The sequence below is a fragment of the Strix uralensis genome, chromosome 13 (genome assembly GCF_047716275.1).
Source record: "Strix uralensis isolate ZFMK-TIS-50842 chromosome 13, bStrUra1, whole genome shotgun sequence".
NCBI classification, from domain to species: domain Eukaryota; kingdom Metazoa; phylum Chordata; class Aves; order Strigiformes; family Strigidae; genus Strix; species Strix uralensis.
Genome location: NC_133984.1, coordinates 8,954,518 through 8,981,115, shown reverse-complemented (window position 1 = coordinate 8,981,115; position 26,598 = coordinate 8,954,518). Strand labels below are relative to the sequence as shown.

The 26,598-nt window shown below is 40.3% G+C and overlaps 1 protein-coding gene and 1 long non-coding RNA gene across 3 annotated transcripts; one reads left to right on the top strand and one right to left on the bottom strand.

Annotated features, from left to right (window-relative positions):
- Positions 1-626: 626 nt before the first annotated feature.
- Positions 627-3,149, bottom strand: LOC141949317 (uncharacterized). The gene is made up of 3 exons (XR_012630731.1): positions 3,003-3,149; positions 2,336-2,396; positions 627-640 (listed from the first exon to the last, which is right to left on the bottom strand). It is a non-coding gene; the product is annotated as an uncharacterized LOC141949317 (long non-coding RNA).
- Positions 3,150-3,321: 172 nt separating this feature from the next.
- LOC141949264 (P2R1A-PPP2R2A-interacting phosphatase regulator 1) lies at positions 3,322-20,388 on the top strand. Of its 2 annotated transcripts, none has more exons than XM_074882644.1 (10): positions 3,322-3,714; positions 7,276-7,354; positions 10,889-10,945; positions 12,917-12,960; positions 13,039-13,093; positions 13,527-13,619; positions 14,182-14,270; positions 14,928-14,992; positions 16,038-16,134; positions 17,274-20,388. In XM_074882644.1, the coding sequence occupies exons 1-10, from the start codon at positions 3,599-3,601 to the stop codon at positions 17,431-17,433; spliced, it is 855 nt and encodes a 284-aa protein (XP_074738745.1). In that variant the 5' UTR covers positions 3,322-3,598; the 3' UTR covers positions 17,434-20,388. The 2 variants fall into 2 exon arrangements, with proteins under 2 accessions (XP_074738745.1, XP_074738744.1); XM_074882643.1 differs by having other exon boundaries at positions 3,488-3,714; positions 14,931-14,992.
- The last annotated feature ends 6,210 nt before the right edge of the window (positions 20,389-26,598 follow it).

Sequence of the window (26,598 nt, the reverse complement as noted above, 5' to 3'; positions counted from 1 at the left end):
TGCGGACTCCCGAGAGCCTCCGGCGGCAGAGAGCGCGCTGATTGGCTGACAGGGCAGGGCGTGTGTTTGAAACGACACAATGGGCGCCGAGAGGCCGGGGCGCGTCAGGTGGGGGCGTGGCCCAGAGAACGAGGGTTCGAGTCCCGCGGGGGGCCATAAACCTCGGTGTGTTCTTAACCGGGTTAATCCGGGCTGGGCCGGTGTTTTGCCCTGCCGGGAGGCCGCGTTACCGGTGTTTAGGGTTAGAGTCTCTCTCTTCTGCTTAAATCACGCAGCCTTTTCAAGTGTTCCTCCCAGTTTTGTTTCGCTCCTGAAGAATGTACTGTGTTTGCAATAAGCACTGAGAACACGAGCCTCTGCGCTGTTTTCAGAAATCTGGCATAAAGTTCATTATGAAACATGTGATTCTAGCTCCTGGCTGTCTGTAGGTTTTGGTCTGACCTTTACAAATCCATTCCAAGTGATCAAAGTATCTGAGATTGTGCTTACTGTTTTTTATTTTCTAATATTTTTCTATAATAACAACTGCAATATACACATTTGTCTCTTACATGCAGGGGGTCTTCGGGGTCTTTAACAGCACCAAATTTTAAAAGATTTTCATTTTTTCCTGGGAAACAGCAATTCTTTTTCCAGAGCGCTAGGTACAGAAACAGTTAAGATGAAAAGTTAGGATTTTTCATCATTTCGACTTTCTTAAGTGGGAACATGGCTATATGAATTATTCTCTTACTTCAAAACAATTGAAGACAGATGTGCCTAGATAACTGAGCAGAACTCCTGCTTATATAACTTGCTATTTATTATAGTACCCCCTTGCATTTTTTGTTAATCGAGACTGACATGATTGTATTCCATTTTTTTACCTTCAGAGACAACGTATATGTCTCATCAACACTTTTTGTTGATGCTCACAGTTCTTGCACTATACTGACACTATTGTCAAAGAACTTTGTGCCTATTAGGTACCTGAGAGGAGTTAACAGCCCCACAAGAATACCTTTTAAATATTTTCAGGAATTTTATCTCTAGGTTTTTCAATATAAATACATATTGAAAAACCTGGAGATAAAATTCCTTGTCTTGTCTTACTGCAGAAGGAGAACCATTCAGAGTCCCATGCCAGTGCTTACACCAGGATATATCGTTGCCTGTAACGACACCTTTCTGTGAGATGATACAGAATTGCCATCTACTCCAAAGACAAACAAGTTAAATATCCTAAAACTGTCTTTTGCTTGATTTCTAAGCATTATGATCAGTTACTGGAAAATTAAGATCCGTTGCTGCAAAAGGAAGAGGATGTTAATAACATCTCACTGTCACCATTCGCTAAAAGCAACACCACATTTTGAACTTTAATACAGAACCTGCCCTGTTCTCCTTGTCTAGTGCTTCAGCGCAAACATTTCATATGACAGATGGAGAGTGTCCAAAAGGCAATTCAAGTGACAGTATCTAGCAAAACTCCTAGCCCTGAACGGAAATCTACTCACATATATGTTGGCTCTGCTAATACAAAAGCCACCTGCAAAATCTGACTACATCACCAAACTATGTACATTTTACTACTTATTATTATTGTGGAGTTATTACATTATGTCCTTGCTACTACGGACAGCAAAAAGCTTAAAATGCTGTGTACCAGGATAATGTTAAGGAAAAAGTCAACAGTATCCAAAACGTGGCCAAGAGCTCAAAACCATCTGCTTCATGTACTCAAATTTCTCAGTGCCAGGAACCGATGCATCAACCGACTGCCCACCCAGGGTTTACTATAGCCAAGAGAACCTTAATGGGAATTATGTATATACAAGAGAAAGCGGGGACTGTCAAGGCAACCCTCAAAGGCCCGAGGAAGGTAACAAGACAGAGAAAAGGGGATGTGGCTGTGGGACAGTTGTGCTATGGCATAGAATGAGGTGAAAGATGGAAATGAGGAAATGGCAAAGAGCTGAGTGAAAGAAACAGCACAAATGGCAATGGCAACAGGAATTAAGAAAGGAGAGAACATGTTAAACAGAGCCTTGGGAGGACACAGGTGAAGGATGGAGGTTCAAAGTGGGGAAACGGGGACTAGGATAATGAGATAGGTGGGTACAGGGATACAGAGGGACTGGTGGACATGAAGTTATGGCATGGGCAATAATGTGGGTGCTATTTGATAGTATCAGGAAAATATTCCTGTAGGTGAAATAAATGCAGCCACACAAAGTTACAAAATGCCATCAGCCTTAGATAAATTGGTGACCCATGAAAAAAATGTTTTAGCTATCTATTATCTACCTTTCTTCTCTGGTTATTTTTGTTCTTAAAGACTGCCTGAAAATCTCACCTGGAATACAAGATGATGAAAAGCTGATGTCTGGGCCTGCAAAGAACCATCAGGTGTATATCTGAGAAGTGGCAATAGTTAGGTATTAACTCAGATGCTTAGTTTTTGATATTTAAAGGTCAGCATTGTGGCAATTAGAGAGTGCTAATGAACATACTTTAGACACCTAAAGTATTTACATCTGTTGTAAATATCTAGCTACAGTTAGATAAAATGATTTAACTACACTTAGATGGATGGGTACATGTCGACAGGTATTGATACTGACACATAAGACAGTAAGTGCACAAGTGCAGAATTGCTCTCTACACAAATGTTTAGATTGGGCTTGACAGAAGCTGCTATTGCGTACGGAAATAAGGGTACAGATGTCTTCCATCAGCAGAAAAATAAGGGTACAGATGTCTTCTCAGACAGAGAGCCGAGCTCCACGCATGTACCCTCAGCGGGGGGGTCTGGGCCCAGCCGCCGGCCTGGGCTCTCCCACATGCAGCAGCCGGGCCAGGCCACTCCGAGGAGGGGGCAAATGCGTTTTTAAGCTTTCTCAGCGCTTGGAGCTGCGGCTGTACATCTCCAGGCACAAGGGGAGCCCCGGCCCCGGCCGGCACCCCGCCGCGGCAGGCAGTCCCGCTGGCAGGCTGCGCCGGCCCCTCCTCGGTCACCTCACCTCAGCGGCGGCGGCTGCGCCTTTCCATCCCGCCTCAAGCCTCCCAACGATTTTTGGTTGTCCTCGTCGGAGAGGCTCGGCGGGCACAGCAGCACCCAGACCGCACCCCTCCGCAGCCCCGGGTGCCCGCAAGCCCGGCGGCAAAGGGCCCCGGGGCCGCCCCGCCGGTAGCCCCTGCCGCCGCGGGGACGCTGTGCGCATGCGCGCTGCCGCCGCGGGCCCACCGGCTCGGGCCCGCCGTGCGGGGGCTCCCTGTGGCGCATGCGCGCTGCGCGGCGGCGGGCGCTGGGGGGGGGGGGGGGGGTGTCCGGTCCGAGGCGCTCGCTCCCCTCTGGTGTCACCGGCAGCTCGTTTCCGCCAGCGGCTGGGGGAAGGGGCCGCCCCCCGGGCTGCCCCCGGCATGGGGCGCTGCTGGGGCCGCCCCCCTCGCCGGGCCCGGCGCGCCCCCGGACTCTGCCTGCGGCGCCGCCCGCGGGGCCTGTAGGGGCGGCCGTGCCGCGCCTGGCCGGGGGCAGCGGCGGCATGAGGAGCCGCTGCGGCCGCCGGCAGTGAATGGGCGTCGCGGCGGAGCGGGAGGAGCCGGAGCCGCCGCCGCGATGGCTCAGGAGAAAATGGAGCTGGACCTGGAGCTGCCGCCGGGGAGCGCCGCGGCCCCGAGCGACGGGGGCGGCCTGAGGAGATCGAACAGCGCCCCCCTCATCCACGGGCTCAGGTGAGCGCGGCCCGGCCCGGCCCGGCCCGCGGCGCCAGCGGCCGCCCCGGAGCCCCGGCGGCAGCGGGGGCCCGCCCCGCCCCGGGAGCGCCCTGCCCGGCGGGGAGAAGGGGGGGTGGCGGCTCCGGTTGCAGCCCCGGCGGTTGCTCCGTGTTTATCCGGGCCGGTCTGGGCGGTGTGTTGGTGCCGCGCAGCTCCGGGGGCTGCCGCTCCCCGCCCGTCCCGTCCCGCAGCGATGGTGATGCCTTGGGCGTGTGGGGAAGGGCGGGCTCCTGGCCGCTGGCCCGGGCGGGGAGGGATTTAGGCAAGGTACCCCTCCGAGTGCGGAGGGCTGCAGGACAGCCTAGGTAGACGTGCTGTAGCTTTATTAAAACGCGTTGATTGTTTCCATCTGCGTCTGCTGTGTGTTGTGTAGCTGAGGAACATACAGTACGCAGCATCAAGGTTGTGGCCGTTAATACAGATAAAGTAGCGATCTGTGTGATTTCTGTAACGGTTCAAGTTTGACCAAAAAAAAAAAATCACCGCACTGCATATGATTACTACAGTAAATGCTTTCAGAACAGCCAAGCAAATTCTATGACGATACTATCATGGGACCTTGAAAGATACTAAGTTTTACATTTTATGTAAAACAATGTATCAGTTGTTCTGATGTTTTTCTGGATGATACTAATTTTGTTAGTATGTAATACTGGGAGAAACACAAGGAGTTGTGCAGACAATTTCTCTTGGATATTGCCCTCAGCATGTGGCAGGTGATATTTGCAAGGGGGGTTGGGTGTTTGCCATATGTTCCAGGTCTAGCTCTCATCAGCTGCCAGGGCAGAGACAGCAGCAGTCCTAGTCAAGGGCTAGGGGGAAAGCTCTCAAATGTGCATGGTCACTTGTATAGTTTTGTGTTTGGGTAAGTTTGTAACTCAAAATGCTTCTTGCCTCCTCTGGGCTGTTGTGAAGTTGGGAGATGCCCCCATCTGCTGTGTGGTGTGGCTGCCACCTAAATTCAAGGTGGTCCATGTGCTGTGACTAGTAATATGGCTACAGTTTGGGAGAGCATATTGACAATAAACTTTTTAAACCATAGTATAATACATGATGAGTACTTTCTGTGGGGTTTTTTCCCCTTAAACTTCATGTTTCTGAAAAGAGTTAGATATCAAGGGATGAACAAATCTCATCTTTCCTACCAAAATGGTTAACAGCACATTACAATTCAGGGGAAATACTAATCCTTGCCTATTCAGTTATGATTTAATGTTAAGTAAACATAATGGTGATTCTTTTACATAATCATAATGAAACAACTATCAGTTTACATTTCTATGCAGTACACAAGTACTTTGAATGGCAGTGGTTCCTCAGGGAGTTTTCTCAACAGGTAAACTAATTATGTAACTGAGACAAGATGTTTTTATAATGTCAGTCTCTTACAAGTTGTTTCTTACAAACTGTGAGACCTCTCAATTAAAAAAAAAAAAAAAAAAAAAAAGGCATCCCATAACCATGCTGTAAACAATTTATTTCACTCAGTGTTTGCTCAGGTAGAAGGGTAAGCCTGAGCTGTTGCCTTGGAAATGTGTATATACTATACATTAGGCATTTATACAAATTAAACTGAAATGCCATTGAACTAATTTGAGGTGGTTGCAGTGGTTTGCCTGTTAGTTAGGAATTTTCCAGCAGAATACTGTTTTTGCAAGATTGCAGCTCTTGGCAAGAAACTTTAGTTTTTTCCCAGAATGGCTTTGTTGGGTAAACTGAAACAAAAGCTCTTGTCTTGAACAGCTTGCTTTTTCTAGTCTGCCTCCTGTTTTGACTTCTTCATTAACAGATTTAGTAAGGAGCTTGGAGAATGAGTTACTGTAGAGCCAGAGAACATTTTTAAGTGGAATATTTTAGATCATAGAAGTTACCTTTCACAGAACTTTTGATTCTTGTTTTCGTGTCAAGTAAAATTGATTTTTAATGGAAACTGTAAGAATTTTCTGTCAAAGGTAAGTCTGAGATCTGACCAGCTCTCAGGTGTTTTTGCAAAGGAGATTGAAGGTAAGGATACTGTAGGGGGTTTTTTCTCTCCTCCTTCTCTTCTAGTTAGCATGGAATATTTGACTCTGGCTACAGTAGTGTGTTACAGAATCATTCCCACCTGTTTTCTCCATTCAGACCCTGAATTTCAGGATGTACTGTTTGTGTTGTGTTTGCATACCAGCCAGCACACTTACACTAAAAAGAAGTTGTAGCTGTTGGCCTCAGCTAGTAAATCTCATCTCTAAACATCACGTCATGGATCTCTTAAATTTCTCCTCTTCCACCTCCTATCAAATGGCAGCTGTTTGATCTTGTGGGTGTAAACTGAGTGAAACTTCTTTGAAAATGGTAAATGATGTCTGGTCATTTGTATTTGACATTTTAGAGAAAGAGAGTCAATGCATTCTTTCTGGCAAAAAGCACAGTGCTTATGCCAACTGCCGTTGACTTTTATTTCACAGTATGAGCTTTTTAATTTTTTTATTTACAGCTAGATAAAAGCTATCTAAAACTTATGTGTCTAACTGGTGCATTTTAAACTGGAGGATTCTGATAGTGATGTGTCTTGAAAGTGCATTATCATTATCAGCCTTCAGAACAACGTAATACTATTGGTCAGATTAGTTTTAAGAAACTGTATTTGTGTAGGGCTTTTATTCATCCCAAATTAGCAGCTGAAACAAAAAGATACAACCCAGTGACTTCTTGTAATTTGACTCTAATTACAATCTTATATTTGGATCTGTTTGCCTATGCAGTTTCTTGGTGATTTTTAGGCATGGGGATTGTAGGATTTTGGCTCAAAATTTTTATTCTACGTGATTTACATAATTTCTGCAGTTGCATTTATTAAGTGCTGATCAATGGCTGTTGATAACACTAGTGATGACCAGTGGACTCACTGTAGGAATCAGTAGAACTAAAGTTGCCTTGAGAAAGGAGCTCATGTTATATCAAATAACTAATCCTGTGTTATTTAAATGGATGCGCTGCTTCCTGGTTAGAAGCATGACTCTGGGCAAAAGTCTTAGGGCTCTAAAAGCTCATTTTACTGTATGTTTAATTTAACCTCTCCTGGAAAAAGGTTCAGAACTTAATAATGTTCGTAGTGGTAAGATTTATCAAGGTACTGTAGTTTCTTATTCTGTTTTATCTATCACGTTGAAGCTGGTTTCAGTTGCTGGTTATATGCCATTTATAAATTTGTTCTGTTGAATGATACTCGAAGCAATATGCAAGCTGCAGCCATTCCAAACATAATAAATTCCCACAGAAATGATTAGTCTTAACAATTTTTTAAAGACTCAATATGATTATTTAAAATCACTAATTGAAGTGGCTGGGAATTGGGGGAAGAGCAATTTGGTTTCCACTTTCTGCCAACAAGCCAAAAGAGTTCTTACGTACCTGTCTCTCTAGTGCTTTGTCTTGAAATGATAGCTGACATAGCATTTGAAACCAAGCTTATAGTAAGAGGTACTTTTTGATAGGAAGGAAATGGCTTTTGCGTTTGACAAGTGTTTCTTTTCACAGCGATAATTCACAGGTGTTCCAGGCTAACGTTTTGCGAACCCGCAGGAACAGTACCACAGTTATGAATCGTCATAGTCTGGTAAGAAAACTATTAGACCAACTGCATTAGGTCTGAAGCAGAAGTGTGCAAACAGGATAAAACAAGAAAATGAGATTGTAGTCTGTGAAACTAATATGACGTGTTTTCAGAAACAAGGCTCTAGACTGTGACATTAATACGCTGTAGCTATGGTGAAATGTTATTTATAGACCATTTGGCCTTGGAGAGTACTTTTATTTCATTGTGATCATAACTTTGTTTATAAAATGCAAGCAGATGTTCTAAGATAGCGTAAGAAATGTAGTTCACAAAGAAGAATAACTATGTAGATGTGTTGTTCAGTAATCAATGTGTTAATCATTTCTGAGGTTTAAAAAAAGGGAGGGCAGAGATGCTCTGATCTTAAAATTGTCTTTGATGTAGTAATGACAGAATTCACTGTTGTAATCAACAATTGATATAACAAGATAGAACTGGATGATAGAACTTGAATCTTGAGACTTCCAAAATTAATGATTTCATATCTTTTAAAGACACTCATTCATGTTTTCAACTTTTGTCAGACTTCTGTTATTACAGCTCCAAATTTGAATTTTTAAAATATTAATCTAAACCCATGGTGCTTCAACCAGAATTATAGTCTGGTTTGTAGTTCTGTTGGAGATGGCAGGGAGGATGGAGTTGAAAAGGAGTTTAGGGATTATCTCATCCTTCTGTGGTCTCAAAGGAGCTAGATGATATCTACTTTGGTAATTAAATTTTACATTAAGTAGGTGATAAAGTGTACTTCAAAAATCACTTTTTTGTATTTAGGACAACTAATCCAAGTTTTATTGCAGTGTAATAAAGAGAGTGAAAAGATTCAGTAAGTGACTGAAACTTTGTTAATTTAGTGTTATAAGTACAGCTAAAAATTTATGTTTTGTTGAACTTTGTGGAAAAAATTTGATTATTCTTTGTCTGATCTGTGTTGTGTTCACTGTCATGGGAACAATGGGAGTTGCTAAAATGCTCGCATAACTGAAGGTCATACTCTATCCAGCTCCATCTTCAGGGCTGTTGTGGTTGTCCCAGTTGCTCAGCTGAATTTTAAAATCTTTGCTTTTTTGAGCAGCTTCTCTAAGTCTCAGACTCCAACTCTTTTATAATGATTACAGGGTCAGCTGTGCCATTTTGGCTGGGTCTTAATCTGCAGTTTTCTGACACTGCATGTAATTGCTAAGGAAGGGTCAACTAGGCTCAGTATCCGCTGTTTATTTCCTTCCAGAAGGTATCAGTAGCATCTAGTGAGTAAATGTTTTGGTGTGTTTTGTTTTGTTTGTGTGCTTGGGGTTTTTGTTTTGTTGTTTAAGCAAAGTATTTTAATCGGTGGTTAGATGTTTTGCTACTATTTCAGCAAAAGTTGATTTTTAATTTATTTTTTTAAATTATTTTTCTTTTTAACGTAGGTAAGGTCCCTGTTAGGGTTCACCGTGTGGCCCCACAAAGGCGGTGTTGGCAGAAGACAGGGGGCACTGCAGGGACAGCGATGGAAGGGTAGAGGCACCGGGGGCAGGTGGCTGCTTTGGTGGTGCTGCCTGCCAGACTGGCACTTCTGAACCTTTACCTTCAGTGAAAAAGACTTATCTAACATATGGGAGAAGGGGGGAAGGGAAAGGTCTTTCTCCTCCATGTGATAGTCCCATAGATTGTAATGGTTTTATTAAGCTTTGTGCTCTCTTTAAAACATCAGGGATTTGAGTAGCAGAATTTTAATAAATGGGTTCAGACTGCTTTAGCAAGTGTCCTTTAACAGCGACTTTTCACGTTTCTTTTCACAAGAATGATGTTTCTTTTCACAATTAAAGGACTACGAAGGGGAAGAAGTGCGTTTTAAGCATTGACAAAGCAAGGATCATGACTTGTTGGAGAAGAGATGTAGGATCCTCAGTTAGTGGGTTTAGTTAGTGCATTAGATCCTGCAGAGGAACACTTAACTTTTTGTCATTTTTATTTTACACTGCGAGTCACTGGTTTCGTATATACTCTATTAATGTCAAACTTTAAAGTATGTGGATCACAGTCATAAAATTAGAATATAATGAGCGGAACAAATGCATTTCTACTGTGAAGTGACAGAGTAAATAGTCAGGAATGTACTATTGTCCAAATCCTTTTCACTGTGTGAGAATCAAGGTCAACTCAAGGTCCACATTGGGTGGTACAGCTTGGAGGAATTTTTATTAGGTGCACAGAATTTTTGGGAGCCCGGTATAATAGAAAGCTGACCTAAACTGGACTTAAGAAGTAGCAAATCAAGACATTATAGCCATTAGACTTCAGTAGTATATATTATGATGACTAAATTCTGGCACAAACATTAGACATCCTCTGTGTGAGTCTGATAGGCTAATATCTTTTGTGAGAAGAAGGGCGTGATGTCTTGATGTTTGTTTTTTTAGAGGGAAGATTCTGGATATATGAAGCATGAATAGTCTGTGATAACTTACCATAACCTTTTGTGTAAGACAGCAAAATCTTTGTATTCTCCATGGCACTGATTAGAAGATGGTGCAGTAAATGGCTAACTGAATTTTTGTTAGTTCTCCGACTTTAGCATGATGAAAAGCTCTAGTAATATTTTGTGGAGGGGATGAAGCCTCATTCTGCATAAAGTATATAAACACTTAGTGATAATACAAACCTTACTTGCTGAACACACATCTGTTTTAAAAAGACACTTTGTTTTTTGGAGGGGTTGTCAGCTTACAGAGAAGTTAAACCTCTATTCAAAGCTTTAGCTTTTAATTTTTGATCCCTGAATAGCTTATGACAAAAGTCAGCTGAGGCTCAAACATTTGAGAGATGGGAAGTATGTGAAAGGAAATTATATTTTGAGAAAATAATCACTTTTAATTACTTGGTTTTGAGTATGCAGTTTTATATCATAGTATTCCAGTGAGATCTTGATGCAAAACTGACAAAAGTAACAGAAGATCATTTTTAGTGACATCCTCTTGGATTTCACCCGAATTGATGAAGCTCTTAAGAAACTATAAGGAAGGTATTTAACTCTTTGTTAGCCTTTTAATAGCTGATTTTTTTTTTTTTTCACCTGTCAAAGTACTCATTTATAGGCAGACAACAATCCAGCAACCTTTTTGCACAACGGGTTGTTTTGGCTTTGTATTTTTAAAGGTTCTATTGGGAAGCCTTCTGGATCATTTATATGAAAGTATTTGTGCAACTGTATAAATCAAGGGTGGCAGTGTGCTAGTTAAAAGCAGATTAATTCTGTAGAGAAGACCGTAAGTTCTAGTTGCCTGGAAATGAAGTGAAAGCCAGGCTGATACCAGTTAGCATATGTGAGCATACAAAGCAGAATAATATGGAAATATATATTATTATGTTCTTGTAAGTAATTAATGTAGTTTATATATATTGAGAATGTTATAAACGATTTGGGTTTTTTGTAATTACTTCTGTGTTGTTTGGGATAGCACTATGGATTGGTTACTAACATTTCTGCACCTTTCCTTTCCTTCTCCTGTAGTTTCTAAGTGTGTTTCAATTGTATGTGACTTTGTTTTGCAGTTTGTGCCATCATCTCCTATCCGTATTCCTAGCAGCCGTCTTCATCAAATCAAACAGGTAAGCACAGATTCTAATTTTTTTGAAATTTTCAATTTTTTATGTGGTCGGTGTTTTTGCAGTTAATGTGTGATGTCCTTCAAAAGGCTATAGATTTTCCTTTGTAGTAAAGAGTCTGCTGCAGTCTATCACTTCAAAGTGTTTACGAAAGTAAAGGCTGTATCTTGCCTGCAGAGTTCTAAATTTCATAAAGTAGAAGGCATCTTATAGAGAGAAGAAGATTTGAGCAGAAAGAAAAATCTTAAAATGGACATTTTATAAAGGAAACCTTGAATGTAAACCCTTAGGGTAAAGTTCCACCAAGTTTTGGCAGTAGTGCAAGCATAAATATTCAGGCCAATAACAAAGTGTTCCTTAACTTGTGTTGGCATAGGAGTTTTGCGCAGCCAGAAAATGAACTGGATAAGGAAGAACTCTGGCTAAAAAATAGCTTGGGCTCTTCTGGCTGGGCTATTTTTCATCTGTATAATTTTCTTATCCAGATCACTGTACTTGTGCTGTCACAGCATGAGCAGAGGGGGAAGGGCACCAGAGCAAACAGTTAGGAAGGAGGGGGGTGTGGCAAATATCTGAGTAGGCTTAAATAGCACTGCTACCAGACAACAGACCGCAGTCTAAAGACTCCAGTTTTAAAATCAACAAGCTCAAACTCCTGTGGCTCCTCCATTTTAGATGTCAACTTTTTGACAGTAGAATGTTTATACAATTGGCTTGAAGATACTTTATTTTTTAAAATTTTTTTTTTAGCTTGCTAGATTCCAACGAATAGGCTTGGTTTTTACAGGGTGAAAAGTAAGAAAATAGTTTAATGCTTTGGACAGCATTTTCAGGGTGTGATGTCTGATGGAATGTACTTCTACTTCCCACCTCAGATATTTAAAGTGCATTAATCCTGAAAAAAATAACTGCTTGCTTTCATTATGTACATAATTTACTGGCTTAAAGAGACTCTGAAGCACTCAAGCCAGTTGTGGAGCTGTTTTTATCAGTATAAAAAAGTTCAGGGTTAAAATGTAAATGATAAGAGCAACAGGATGAACTACTGTGGCTCTGTTGCTATATTACATGAAGTAAAGTTCATTTTTTTTGAAAATACTTCTGTATTCATAATTGTTCTATACATTTATTGAAGTGAACAATGACATTTCCTAATCTGTATTTGATCATTAAATTCACAAGTTGAAATTCCATGTCCTGTATGGCACAGATGGAAACCCATGTGATTTATTTCTGATCTCACAGTTGAACTATGTTAGTAAGACTCTTCCTACATATGATGAAGATTGTGAAGATAGTTAGTTGAACTTTTATTCTTGAACTGGACTGAATTAGGGAATGTACTCATTCACTCAACAGACTGGATAGCATTCAGTTAGGTTTAAGGAATAGTGTCTACGTAAGAGGAGATTGAGTCAAGTTTGTACTTTGGTGTTAGTATTTAGTTTAATGTTGCATCTTTGATCCATTTTAGTAATATTTTATGGATGTTTTAGGAAAAAACCCCACCAAATCCCAAATTCATTGTGTACAGTGCACTGTATTACAAATGAAATGCTGACAAGTGTCTAGTTAGTTACTAATCCATAGAATAAGGTAAGAGTCCAGCCATGCGTTTAAGGATTATCTGTACTAGTTTCCACTTTGTGAAATATTATTATGCAAGACTCATACTCTAGCATGTGCAGAATTTTTGCTTCATATTATCATTACCTCTTCCATAGTAATGAAAATAAAGCTGCTTGATTAAAACCAAATTCCCCGAAGCATTTCTTCTGTGATGGTGTCTCTTGCTACATTTCTTTCCCATCCTCTCCTTCTCACTCATTTTCATGCAGTGAGAGCTTAAGGTTCTTGTTGCTTAACTGAGTTGAATTAAATTTTCAACATACCGAAGTGAAATGAAATGAGCTTTTCTGATTTGCTGTAGCAAAGCTTTTTTTTCTTTTATTTTTTCATCTGCTAATCTTTTAGGAAGAAGGAATGAATCTGATGAACAGAGAAACAGTACGTGAAAGGTAAGCATTAAGGCAAATAGAATACTTAATGTAGTCTTCTATGGGCCTGGGACAATACATTTCTTTTCTTCTTTATAGAGAAGTGCAAGTAGCAATGCAGATGAGCCACTCATGGGAGGAGAGCTTGAGCCTGGTAATGCATTCATGCTTTAATTTGTGTTTCTATTATCAGTATCAGGACACTAGAGACTCTCTCATGTCAACATTTTCTTTTATAGTTTGACCTACAATTAAGGTGTTAGTATATCACTGCTTTTGATCAGCAATTTTTCACACTAACAAGGCATAGAATTATCAGTTGTTCGAGGATACACGTGGGTTCCTTGGGCTGGTGTGTCAAAAGAAAATTGCATGGATGTCCTCCTGTTCAGATTTTCTTCCATGTTCTGATACTCACCAAGTAATATTTAAGGCTTTTGTTGTTGAGTGTGAGCTCGTAAATGGTTACCTAAAAATTATTAATATGATGGAGGATAACTTTGGAATCTTACTCAAGTCCACAACCAATCAGTCCTTTTCATGTTAGGGTACTTGCTCATAAGATTAATTGTATGTACTATTTACAGAGCGACAATGATTTTGAAAAATCATCATCACCAAAGCAAGTAGACTTTGTCCCAGTTTCTCCAGCTCCTTCACCTACCAGAGGAATAGGGAAGGTGAGCAAAATGTGTGGTAATAATGGTTTTGTCCTGAGCAGTGCTAAATAAATTCAACCAAATTAGTAACAAAAGATTAAGCCACCTGCTCCTTTCTACCTTGGCTGCAAGCAAGAAACTAGAATAAGAAAAAAACCCAAAACTAAAACCTCCAACCAGAAAATACCAGCTAGCAGTTGCACGTCTTGTGGATGTGCATTTCTGTGGAGTGTTCAACTGTTAATCTGTGGTTAATAAACCTTATTCTTTATTTGCCTTCCTCTTGAAATAAGAGGAAGGGGCATACATTCTTATTTTATGAACCACAGTCTATTTAACCTATTTAACTATGGTGAAATAAATCCTTGTCAACTTGCACATATTGTGCATGAAAGTGGAATCTGTCCAATTTTTATTTTTTTCCCTCAGTAACAAGAAACGATATCTCAGTAGACCCATCCATATTGACTGGTGGCTTAAATTGATAGTGGGTTGCTTATTTACCTGGGATAAAGATCAGTTGTTACCATATGGGTGTGATACAGTGTTTATATGTAAATAACTCAAACTGTTTTACTCTCAGCAATGTTTCTCACCATCCTTGCAAAGTCTGGTGAGTAGCAGTGGATTACCTCCAAGTCCTAGCCCAAGTCCAACGAGGCGATTTTCAAGGTAACTACCAGATCTTATCAATAGTAGAAAATTGGCATAGCTTGTTCACAGCAGGCTTATGAAATACCAGAATTTGTTATATGTAAAATTGATTTCTGATCAAAAATATGACTTTATATATTCATGTAAACTTCAGGTTTTACAATGCTCTAAAATATTTCTTAAAATCCTCATGTCATAACACTGGGAAAGTGGGCTGCATTGTGCATCTGTGTAGTCTCTGTATTGCTCTTAATCACATCTTAAGTAATTGAATTGGATTCTAAGGGGGGAAAAAAACCCCAAACAAACAGGTTTAGGGTTTGTTACTGATTCTGGTTTTAGTTGCATTGAATGTTGTTTTGAGTGACGTGGACATACAATTAGACTTTATTAGGCCCTAACAGTTCAGCAAAGTACTGCCTGTCAACTGCGATCTAGCGAGTGCCCAGATGTGAGCTTTTAGACTGCCCCAGCTGTGAAATAATGTGACTAAGTTTTTTCTGTTAAGATTTTTCTTCAGAAAAAAAACCCAACTTACTTTAGATAAGCTGTTTTAATGCCTGTTTTCTTAGTGTTTTCCACCTAGCAGTTTATCTGAATATCTTTTGATACTTTACATGTTTTTAGGCTTCCTTTATCAATGGTGATATCAGTATAGCATATGCCTTCTTTTAGCAGGAGAAGCCAGAGTCCAATTAATTGCATTCGACCAAGTGTTCTTGGGTCAATAAAAAGAAAAGGTACAGTATTTGATTTTGGCTAATATGCTAACATGTTGATTTTACAATAATTCACATAGCTTTCCTCATAATTCTGTTCAGTTGGCTGATTCTTCAAAGAGTGACTAGAAATAGACAGTATTACAGATGTTCCATTACATAAATGGAACTGTTTGTAGGGATAAAACAGACAAATAGATAAATTAGCTTTTACTATTTCGTAAAACTAATAGTTGTTCTGTTCTAATACTTCTCCATTGCTGTGGTCATATAGATCTGATAAGAAACTAAGGTAACCTGTTTAAGAAAACAAGAAATACAGCTATTGGTATATTTCACAAATAGAGAATTTTGAAAGTCATGGCTAACTGAAGTGTACAGGTACTGTAGATTTTAAAATCACCCTTCAATACCAAAAACTGGTGCAGAGACCTGTTAGACACCTTACAGCTCTACTGGGAAATGTTTCTCTATCTTTCTACATTTTTCTTCAAGTTAACTCCTGGTTATTTTATTGCATCTGTTTTGATATCTTCATGTTTCACCTTTGTAACACAACCCTTCTGGCTCTGAGACAGCTTTAAAAATGCTTTTATCTGAGTTTTGTCATAGTCTATTTAAGTATATATCTGTCCTCTCTTCTTCTACTGTATTTGGAAATCAAAGTCAATCTATAAGTTTAGTGATAATCCTGGACCTTGTTTTTATTGATTGCAAGAGGAAAACAAGCTTTCCTTACTCTCAGCTTCTCTACTTTGGTGGAGCTAGTCAGTGAACCGATAGCCGAGTAAACAACCAAAAAGATTATTCTTTGCTACTAAAAAATAAATACCTGATATCTACACCTCAGCTCATAACTCACTAAACTTTCCTGAAGTTTGGACCAAAATGTTTCCAAGAAATAGTCTTTAAAATTTCAGCATTGAACTTCTGTGTTTTACGTATAACGCTCGATCTATTGTAACAAGTTTGATCCTCTGTTCTGTTTGCTCTGTAGAAGTACATAGAAAGTAGATTTTTGTTTAATTGAGTACTAATTTTTATCACTCCTTATCTCTTACCAAAGGTGTAACAGAGATAGAAGATCATCCAAAAAGATTATTCCAAGGATCCACCAACATGCTTACCCCTGACGTTTCACATCAGGTGGACCTTGGGGGATGGTAAATGCTGTGCTATTTATTGTGTTGATTTCTTCAGAAGCACTGCAAGTCTTTCTTCATCTAGCAGTGATAGTGCCTGAAGTTGTTGGGGTTTTTTATTATTAATACAGACATCCCGTAATTTTGAAGCACTGAAATTATCACAGTAAACAGGCGGTAATGTTCACTACAATTTCTAGGACTGACTGTTAACATGCTTCACGTATATGGGAGTTGAGTACATTTAGGAAAAGATACCTCATGGCTGGCAATTTTTGGAGTCTAGTTTCAAGTTGCAATCAAATATAAATGCTAATGCTTGTGGGTGGATTGGGTTTTTTACTTATTTTTCTCTTTGCTCATAGTCATATAGAAAAATTAGTCTGTCTGTCCCTCCCTGCTGGGAGGAGATAAAGTACTACATAAAAAATCATAACGACTTGAAATAGCAAGGGATTTTGATTTAGTATTTTACTCAAGAGGTTAGTAATACATAGGGTGTGCCCACACAACTATCAAGACAGGTTTGTTCACAGTACATTTGTTCTTTTTGCCTCTCAGCCAACGTACATAGCAGTGCACAAGCTTTGAGTCCATTGCAGTGGCGATAATAAAATAGATGTTTTAAAGGTACTTTAAAACCATACCTTTTCACACACCCTATTCATATTAGGCATAGCAGTGCAGGTTCAGTTGCTGCATCTTGGTTTAGGAGACAGTAATTTTTAAAAACACTTTGATGCTATCACTGATAATAGGTCACCTCTAGTTCTGATTTTGTGTCCTGTGAAATATGTAGTCAGTGGTACAACTGAAGTATGTACAGTTTATCATTGGCTCTCCTGACACAAGAGGCCTCTAGATATGTGCTAGCCCAGGACCTTGTAGGAGATGGGGTGAAGCTTGCAGTGAACTTCTCAGCCTGATGCTTCTAATCTGTACCCCATTTCTGGGTCAGCTGAAGGAGGAAATTGGTAGAATGTTATCTGTTTGGGAGTGACTGCAAAGTGTGTAGTTGCAGATTTATTTCAAATCATGGGGCTTGCTCTTCCTTCAGAGTTGCACATTTGTTTTTAAAATGGTTTTAGAATGAATGGAAGCAAATATTTGAAACTCACCAGAAAGAGTACCTCATTTCTCCTATCTTGCTCTGTTTTCAGTCTGTCGTCACATGCTCTTGATGACAACAGAAGCAGTGCAGGCTCTTCCTGTGACTCACCAGCTGAAGTCAGCACCAACACAGACTCTCCAGTCTCACTTTCTGACTCCAGATCTCCTTTTTTACCAGTAGATCTTACGGCTAAGTTACCTATTAATTAAGAAGCAGAACTCTGCTAATGGACACCGAGAAACAGGCTGGATATCAATAAGACTTTCTGTTGTGTGTAACTGATTCTGTTCCTCATAGGAACTTCCAGAAATGTCATTATTTCTAGAAAACTTCCAGAATAGTTCCTTGAGGAGGAATTCACGTTTCTAGTGATTTGTATGACATTTACTAAAATACAGTAAGCATTTGAATTGCAAACATATTTGATGCTAATATCAGTAAGCAAGCTGTTGATTTACAGTTGATATTGTCTGGTTGGCATAAGTTACAAATACTATATGTACATTCTGCTTGTAGAAGACTTGGCTTTCCAACAGCCAACAGGCAGTGTCCTCACTAATATAAAGTGGTGCTTATGTAGTAGCAGATAACTTTCACATTTGTCCTCAGTCTGAAACCAATGAAGCAGTTTACTAATTTGTTTTTATTCCCCAAGCGTTAGATATTTTGTGGTTTTGTTCTTCACATGAAAGGGGGAATACTAGGGGGGGAATTGATTCTTGTGTTGTATTATGATTGGCTGTTAATCAATTCTGTGTTCTAATAGATGTCAAAAGAACAAGTTGGTGAATTGTCAACTTAAATTTATATGTTGGATTTTATTCATAATCATGACTGCTGTTGTGACTAAATCTAAATTAGGTGTGGAACATTCTCCTGGGGGTTTGTATTGTTTTGTTTTTTATTTCCCTATTTATATGATATGTTAGAGTGGTAGATTTTTTTTTTACAGGCCTTTTAATAGGGAAAAATAGTAATAATGGTTGGAACAAAACACTAAATCCTGAGGTTTTAGTATTTAGTATTTCAGAAGTGCATTATTTTAACAGACAGTATTTGTCCTCATATATGACTTCTGGGCAAATATACTGAGAAATCTTTAATGCCTCTTTACAGGCTGAGGCAATAAGACATGTTTAATCTGTTTAATCTCCTGATATCACTTCCTCAAACAATAGCATCAGGTTATTTCTGCTGTTGGAAACTTCAGATGCTGATTGGAAGACTAGAATTTGGTAATCTGGGATGTTTCAGGATTCTTGTACTATGTTTGAAAAGTCAGTGGGTTGAGGCATCCTGATCTCAACTCTGAAATTCCCCAAACAGGAGGAAAAATCTGCAAACCCCACCATAGCTGTTTCAGATTTTCCAGTGGCAACCTCATTTTGGTTGTTGACTCCTGTTCTACAGTTGAACTTCCCCAGCTGAGTCCCCTTTTGTACATGTGTATGCATCTGTACTATGTGGTTTCAAGCCTTCTCTCCAGAGAGCTTAATAATGAAGCAAAATGTTTTATTTTTAAACACTAAATCTTTGTGATGTGTAAAAAGTGAGAAAAGTATGGAAACTTCCTCAAGTAGGAGTAGAGCCCACTCTGAGTGCTGCTGTGAAAGAGTCACATGGATGAAGCTTTGATTGACAGCAGCCATCGAAATTAGAAATGGACAACTCGGAGTGCAAAGACCTGGTGACCTGAGGACCAATGACCAGTTTCTGTATGTCCTTACTGTAGAAAGAAAATAGAATGTATTTAATAGTTTTGCTCAGTTCAAGTAAGGTATGACATGGTTTACTTCTGATTTCATTCCTCTTAAATTATTGTAATAGTCAGCTTCCTGATTGCAGTTCCTTTTTCGATTCAGACTGCCCCTCATCCCTGTGGCAGATGGACAAGCTTGTGTTTAATGTCTGTTTGCCCTCTCTCTGATATGGCAGAGTTTTATTTCACAATTTCAGGTATGTGCCAAAGAGTTGCTGTGCATTCACTCTTGTGATGAGGGCAAGACTTTTTTTAAAATCTTGCTTATTTCTTAAGAATGAACCCCCTGGTGTCTCTTCCAATCTTTTTTAAAAGATGCATCAGTGGAGGGGTTTAATAGTTGCGTGTGGGTCAACTTGTCTCTTTTCTGTTGAATATTTATGCTATTTCTCAATTAAGTGCCAATAAATGGAAAAATAAATGTGTTTTGCTATTTCTGCACTTTGTTAGAAAGGTAACCATAATCTTGTTTTAATCTGTGATTAAATGTTTTTCTTTTTTAAATCAGAGTATCTATTGTAACCCAGTCTAGTTTACATTTAAGTTGGCCTTAAACCCTGCAGCAGACTTTTCTGTTTTCCTAGTGCAATGCTGTCTTGAAGTTCTGTGACAACTCTAGGAAAACCAAAGAATAAAACCAAACATTTTCAAAAGACTTTAATAGCTAAATGTGTCCCTAGTTTATACCTAGAGGAAGTTGTGGTGAAATCGTTTGGAAGATAGAAGCTACAGCTGGCTGGCGGACAGTACTGAGGCTCTTTCTTACCTCTTGGGAAGAAGTGGGGAGTCTTTGTGGTTTGCCTTAATAAGGCAATTAATGCTGTTGGAGGAGAGAGGGATAGTTATGTGTCTGCAGTCATTCCTTTCCCTGCTTTTGTAAAGCAGAAATAGCTTTGAACTTGTGGAAAAAAGCATCTCAATTTCTTGTCCATCCATGTCATCAAGAAGCTGCGGTTTTGCGCCCTGAAGTCAGGAGACACGTATAGTTGTGGTTTTTTTCACTGAAATGAAATATTAACTTTTTGGAATTAAATTATCCTGCAAAATATGTATCTGGATTCAGGGAATTGGTGTGTTATACAATGTGCATAATGAACCCCGTACTCACATAGTAACTCATGCTGTTAGTGTTATCTCTATTTTACTAATTCTCTATTTCCTCATGAAAATGAATATTGAAGCTTTGCTTGATTAAGTGTTATGGTTATAGGACTATTGCATGTGATGTTCCTTAACTGATCTGAGTTTATAGTACAAGTGTCTACGCCTTTGTCTTCCTCTGAGAAGAAAGGGGCAGCTTTCTTGTCTCAGTCCATGTTGGAAGTATTATGATCATGTGTATATATATATGCAAGTATAATGTATAAGTACATATTATATATAAACTTTTCTTATTCTACAACTCTTTTGGGGCATACAGCTGTTTCTCTCCAGGATTCTGCCACTCCTCTCGAATGGCACCCTTCCAAAGTCAAGCTTGTGATCAACACTTGATTGGTCTGGTTGAAAACTATCCTGTAGGATTTGTTGGCAGTTAAATCGTGTCTTGGGCCAGGGTGTCTTCCTTGACAACTGATAGGTGTTTTTCTTCCTTCCACCTTCTCCAGAATGACACAGTTGCCGAGGGAACATTGATAACCGTGCCAGTGCCCAGGGGGACTGTATTTTTGGAATGAGCGCTTCAGTGGTTACTGCATTTAGCAGAGGAATAGATACTTCACACTAGAAGAGAGGTACAAATGCCAGGAAAAATGAGCCTGTGCATCAGCCAGATTAACTTGCTAGGGTCTTCTGTGTGTTGTCAGTGAGCCAGCTGATCTGAATACTCAACTGAACAGCTGCCCACGGTCCTCCTGAGATTAATGTGAGAAATGAATCCTAAATTTGTTCCTTACACCTTTCCTCAGAAAACTTGAGTGTAAATGATCACTAGCCTGTACAAACAAAACAGGTCTCCAAAGTCTTGTATTGGTGAGACTGAGATATTTTGATTTATAAATGCGTATTGTGGTTCTAATATTAGTGCTGTGTTTGTGAGCCCAGGCCTGCTATTGTGAGATCATTTGCTAGTGAAGTGACTGAAGGCAGGAGCGACCTCTGGAGCTCCGTCAGCCAGCTTCCAGCTTGAGAACAGCTTGTGCATTTCTTAGCAGTAGTCATTTCAGAAATGTTCACTTTATGCTGTTGTGTTCTTGCATATGTTGGAGTCGTAACTCATTTACTTAAAATAGAGATCTTCAGGAGTCATAATTAAAATGTGTGAGCTCTTCATATCCTGTTTTAAGCAACCTTTCTCATCACCAACTGGCAGATGGAGTTTAAGTTGATCCCTCTTCTCCTGGAAGCACCAAGTTAAAATATTTGTAAATGTAATTGAATGTTTACAGCTACAGTATAATAATTAAAACCTTACTGATCTGAAGAGGAGCGCTTGGCTTGCAAGAGTCCTTTTCAATAACTGGATGCAAAAATTGTCACTTGACATTTTTTATGTGGTGTCTATTTCCTAAGGGTATGTCTTGGATGATTGTTTGTTTGTTTTACCTGTAACAGGAGAGTCTTCCCACTTCTGTATATTTGGTATGAGCATCCTTGTTTGATAAACTTGAGACCAGTTGACAGCCAGCCTAGGCCTTGGTCAGGAGCTCCCTTTCCTCTGTCACAGTGTACTCCAAGCAGACAGCTGCCCTACATCTAAAAGACCCAGACACCATGTACATGCTGGAAGGGAGAGATTGCTTCCTCTGTTGGGGTTTTGTGGTAGAAGCATGAGTGGGGAGGGGGAAAAAAAATAAACAACTGAAGGAGAATAACCTTGTTTGACTTTCAGTAGCTGGCTTGGGAACAGAAATTTCAGAGGGGGGAGGAGTTGAGTGCATTGAAACCAAAACCAAACATGGCCTCTTCATGCTGGTTCCCCTGTGTGTCTGAAGGAACTGGTGAGAATTCCCCAATCCCCTGAGGATTCCTCAGACAAATCTGGCATTTGTCAAATTTAAAATTCTTCTGATAGTTTGGTTTCTTCTTTTACTTGCTTTATAAGAGTCTTGGAAAATGCTCGTTATTTAAGACTTTCTTCCATGATTAATAGTGGCATGTAAATATTTAGAATTTTGCTGGATGTCAATTTAAGTAGGAAGAGCTGCTCAAGCAGGAGCAGGTTTTGCTGCAGGTACTAATCTTTGGAAATGTGGTTCTCATGATTACTTTTTCCCCTTGGGTGGAGAAAAATCAAAACCATGATGTGCATATCATGCATTGTTTTTCGTCGCACAGAAATAGTGCACCATGTTGTCTCTCAAGCCAGCTTACATCAGGCTGTGTGGCACTGAAATCGCTGCAAGAAACTTCCCGCTAAAAATAAACCAAGATCCTTTCATTTTAAGCGCTTCACTTCAGCAGTCAGTTTTGATTTTGGAGATTCCTGGCAGATTCCTGAGGGAAAGGCGCTAATGAGTTTGGTGATGTTGATGGAACACGGGATTCCAGAGCCTTACTGCAGAGTTTTATTTGTCTCTTGATGGTGGTTTCTTGTTTCTCAAAGCATATGCTCGTCTAATGCCTTGATGTTCATACCTCAAGTCACCTAGAATATCTGCAGTTTCCTAGAGAAGAATGCTCTCACTTTGTTATTATAAACTGTATTGTTAATTCCTCTTTTTTAAACTGTAAACAGGGATTTGAGTTCCATTACAAACAGGGATTAAGTTCCATGGTTCTTTTATTCCATGTCATTGATATGCATTTTGTCAGTCGTCTTTGTTTCTTCTTGATATCTCCTGTTCTGCTGGGATCAGGATGACTGCGGTTGCATGTCTGAATTGATATTCCACAACAGAGGTGTTAACAGGGAGCCTGTTACTCAGGTGGGCCTTCTCACCAGCCTTTTCCTCATAGTGAGGAGATCGTCCATTGCTGTGATTGTGCTGCTGTAATCATGGTTGTGCTCTTGCTTAAATTATTCCTTTGCAGAGTCTCTGCTGTTTCAAAGATCAGGTGTGTTACTTTGTCTGCATGTAATTCCACATTATATTGTTATAGAGCTTTGCAAATATTCAAGAGCTGATGTGCATTAGCTATAGTTCATTATCCAAAGTAAACAGCTAGTTAGGGTACAGCAGAGGGCTTCTAGAGAAGATAAAAATAGACCAAAAGGTGAGTGTATCCCTTTACTTGGCTTTAGTTATTACGCTGTGTGTCACCCGCCTGTGTTCATTTGTCTAGTACTCATTTTTTGAGGATACACAGGTTCTCTAGACTCCTTCCATTTATATGTTCATTATCTTTAAGTGGCTCTTGCTAGACTGTGTAGCAACGGTTTCCCAGTCCTCACTAGCTTATGCGGAGCAGTACTAAGCAAGTGATACGCTGCTGGTGACAGCATACTCCACTCTCCTTCAACGGTTTCAGTCTTAATTTAATTTCCTCAGGCAGCAAGCTGTGCCTACAGGGAAGATAGACTCAGTTGCCTGCACCATTAACTGGATGTTTCACTTCCAGCTCTAATGAGAGATGGTACCTTCTCTAGCACTGCTGTGAGGAGGAGAGTGCCCTGTTTCGCAGGGACAGAGGAGAGAACCTGTTTTTCTACAGCCACTCAGCCCCTATCTCTGCACACAGGCTAGGCAGGAGGATCAAATACCAGGATTACTCAGCCCTGCGTGCTTTGTATTGCAGTCTGTTCCCTTATTACTCTTTTTTTTTTTTGGCCAGGAGGGTCTCGTACAAGGTCAGAGGGCAAAGTACCTGAGCTGCTCTGACCCAAAAACTCAAACTCTATCCTGGCAGAGAAGGTGATTTAAGGTTTGGGGTTTTTTAAGACTTCTTGTACAGCTCGGTCTCTGAATTTTGAGGTTGCCCTGGATCACCACAGGCCCTGTGAAGCATCTATCACTCAGCACCTGAGAGCTTTCTTTCCTGTAAACAAAGTATTCCTGGCTCTGGTTTACTGGCTCAGGCAAGCTCCCTTCTGTAGTCTTGCCCTACCAGTGGGATGGATTGCCAGTGCGTGTAAGTCTGAAGTACGAGATTTGTACTCCTGACAAAGGAAAGGGGTGATGGAACTTGGCGTTTAGAAGGAAAGCTGTTACAAGGAAAGCCAGGTATCTTAAATATACATTGACAAATGAGGACTAAAATATGGTAATTTATTGCCAAACCTATTTGGCAGCTTCTTTCCAGTTGAGGCTTGTTGGTTATCAGGTACTTCTACATATGAACACAATGAAATAACATGTGATTGGCTTTGACAATTCTTAGCTAGTTGATTCCAGGAAGGATTTCTCTGCTTTGTTGTTGAAGGCACAGTTCTGTGCATGGGCTTCTCTTGGAGCTGCTGCAAATGCCACTGTTAAGCTGTTTAAATAAGAGCAGTGGCAGTTGCCACCTGACAGCACGCTTGGTTATCTTCCTGGGGAATGCTTTGAGAAATGGCAGCAGCAGGATTTCCTTTTGCAGGGACTGAATCTGTTTCCAGGTGATCTCCACGTGGGGCTGCTCGACCCAGTCTCCAGTCTCGGGGAGCTCTGTCAGCTGCGATCCCTGGGGAAATGAACTGGTTATCTGAAAGCCCCGTGTGTCCCTGGAGCTCTGAAACATTTATACTGGGTCTATTATAGTTTTAAGCATTCTGTGATTCACTCCTTTAGAGAAAATAGGGACGTCTGAGCACTTTCTGATCCAGACAAGTGCAAACACCTAGAGGAGATCATGTACCAAGGCTATAGCTACTGGGAGTGACGCTCATGAAAGTGATCTCAGCAGCACTCCCATTTCCTGCCTGCCAGCATTGCTTGGTTGAGATATCAGTGCCATAGCAAGTGCTGGGTAAACAAGATGATTGTTTCTGCTGGATGATCTTAAAGCCCTCCTAACCGTCTGCTGAAAATACTTTTCCATTTCAAGGAAATGACTGGTTTGTTTGTGTTCAGAGTCAGGAATGGGAAATGACGTGAGTGCTTAACTGTTTTTCCTGGTGTTTTTAAGAGGGGGCATATTGACTGTCTCAGGTCTTATTTCCAAAGGCATTCAGTGTTTTCCATAACCCTATCAAGTGTAAGTATTAGAGGTGTGTGCATGCATATATGTGCATCAGAAGATATCTTGTAAATCTTGCATATCCACCCAGTAATTCTACTAGCGTCTCCCTGCGACCACGCTGTAACATGATTTGATATATTCCCCCTCACAGTGCTGAACTGAAACTGTCCTCAGGTCTTGTTTTCCCAACACTGGAATAAATCTGTGATTATAGAGAGTGCTGTAATCTCCCTGAAGTAGAAAGATGTCAGAATTCACATTTGTCATGCATATTTTGCCTAAGCACCAGTGTTATCTGTGTCTGCTGAGTTGCACTGTGCATTTAATCTTTTTAATCTGTGTATCGCTCCTCGCCCTTGAAAAAGAAATGGTCCAATGTTTTAGTCTTTTTAGTTGCAGACAACTTTTTGTTACTGATTTCTTTGGTCAAGGTGTTCTTCTAAACCAATAACTTCTCTTTAAATTCCCTGAACACAACCGCTGGCACTCTGGGTCCCTGTTATCCTGTAACCTCACTTCCCACGTCTCGTGCGTGCACTGTCCCGCAGGACCAAGGCGTCTGCAGGTGATGAGAGCTGGTTATAGTGCCTCGCCGCTCCTGCACGTGGGGTTCTCTCTTCTGTACTTCTGCAAGTTCCTGGCGAAACGTGATCCCAGGCCATGACTGGAACACCAGGATATGGAGGAAAAAAAGGTGGGTTTGTGGTGGTGTGTTTTTTTTTTTTTTTAAATCAGCTTGGGCACAAGAAAATGTATTTCTCAATACGTTTATACATACATGTTATTAATACATTAGTAACAGCCAAGGCTAATGTACCACATGGCAGTTTTCCCTCCCTAACTTCTGTTCAATTCCCTCACCCTTCCTCAAGAAGGAGCAGGTTAAATCACCTCACGCAAATCAGAATGAAGAGCGTAGGCACTTCAGAGTAACAGTGCCGCTGCAGGACTGCAGCTGTGCCGTGGCAGGGAAGCACCATGACCCAAATGCCATCTGGGTGTTTGGAGGCAAGCGCTGTGGCCGCAGCACGGGCCCCAGAACACAGCGTTCTCAAACCAGTTAGGAACTTTTTTTTTTTCTTCCATGAACGTTAATGTTTGACTCTATCATCTGATGCTGATAGATGACACAATCTCGGTTCTTCTGAGAATCAAACTAAAGTAACATTTTATTGCCCTTTAAAGACTCACTTGTATTATATATAAGATAAAATGCACAATGATTAACAACTTAAATCCAACCTTTCCCTCTCCTTTTTTTTTTTTTTTTTTTAAAGCAGCACTGTTATCTGCATGGTTCCTTTGTACTTCCAAGCATAAGCAGAAAAGTGACCCATAACATGCAGGGGGAAAGAAGGTTTAATTTCTAAAATGTGTATAAAAAACATCAGAGCATATTATATAGACTTATAAACAAAGACTTGTTTGTATGAATCAAATGCAGTAATAATGGCCCTTTAGTAGAAATATTTTTAAACTTAACATCTCCAACAGTTGAAATGTCAAATGAAGGGAAATACTCGTTACATGAAACAAGACGAATGTTCACCTAGAATATAAAACTGGAATTTGAGCC

Coding starts and splice junctions, on each gene's coding strand:
- LOC141949264 (XM_074882644.1), top strand. CDS start 3,599: ATGGCTCAGGAGAAAATGGAGCTGGACCTGGAGCTGCCGCCGGGGAGC. Junction 7,355..10,888: donor TTATGAATCGTCATAGTCTG/GTAAGAAAACTA, acceptor TTTGTTTTGCAG/TTTGTGCCATCATCTCCTAT. Junction 13,620..14,181: donor CTACCAGAGGAATAGGGAAG/GTGAGCAAAATG, acceptor TTTTACTCTCAG/CAATGTTTCTCACCATCCTT.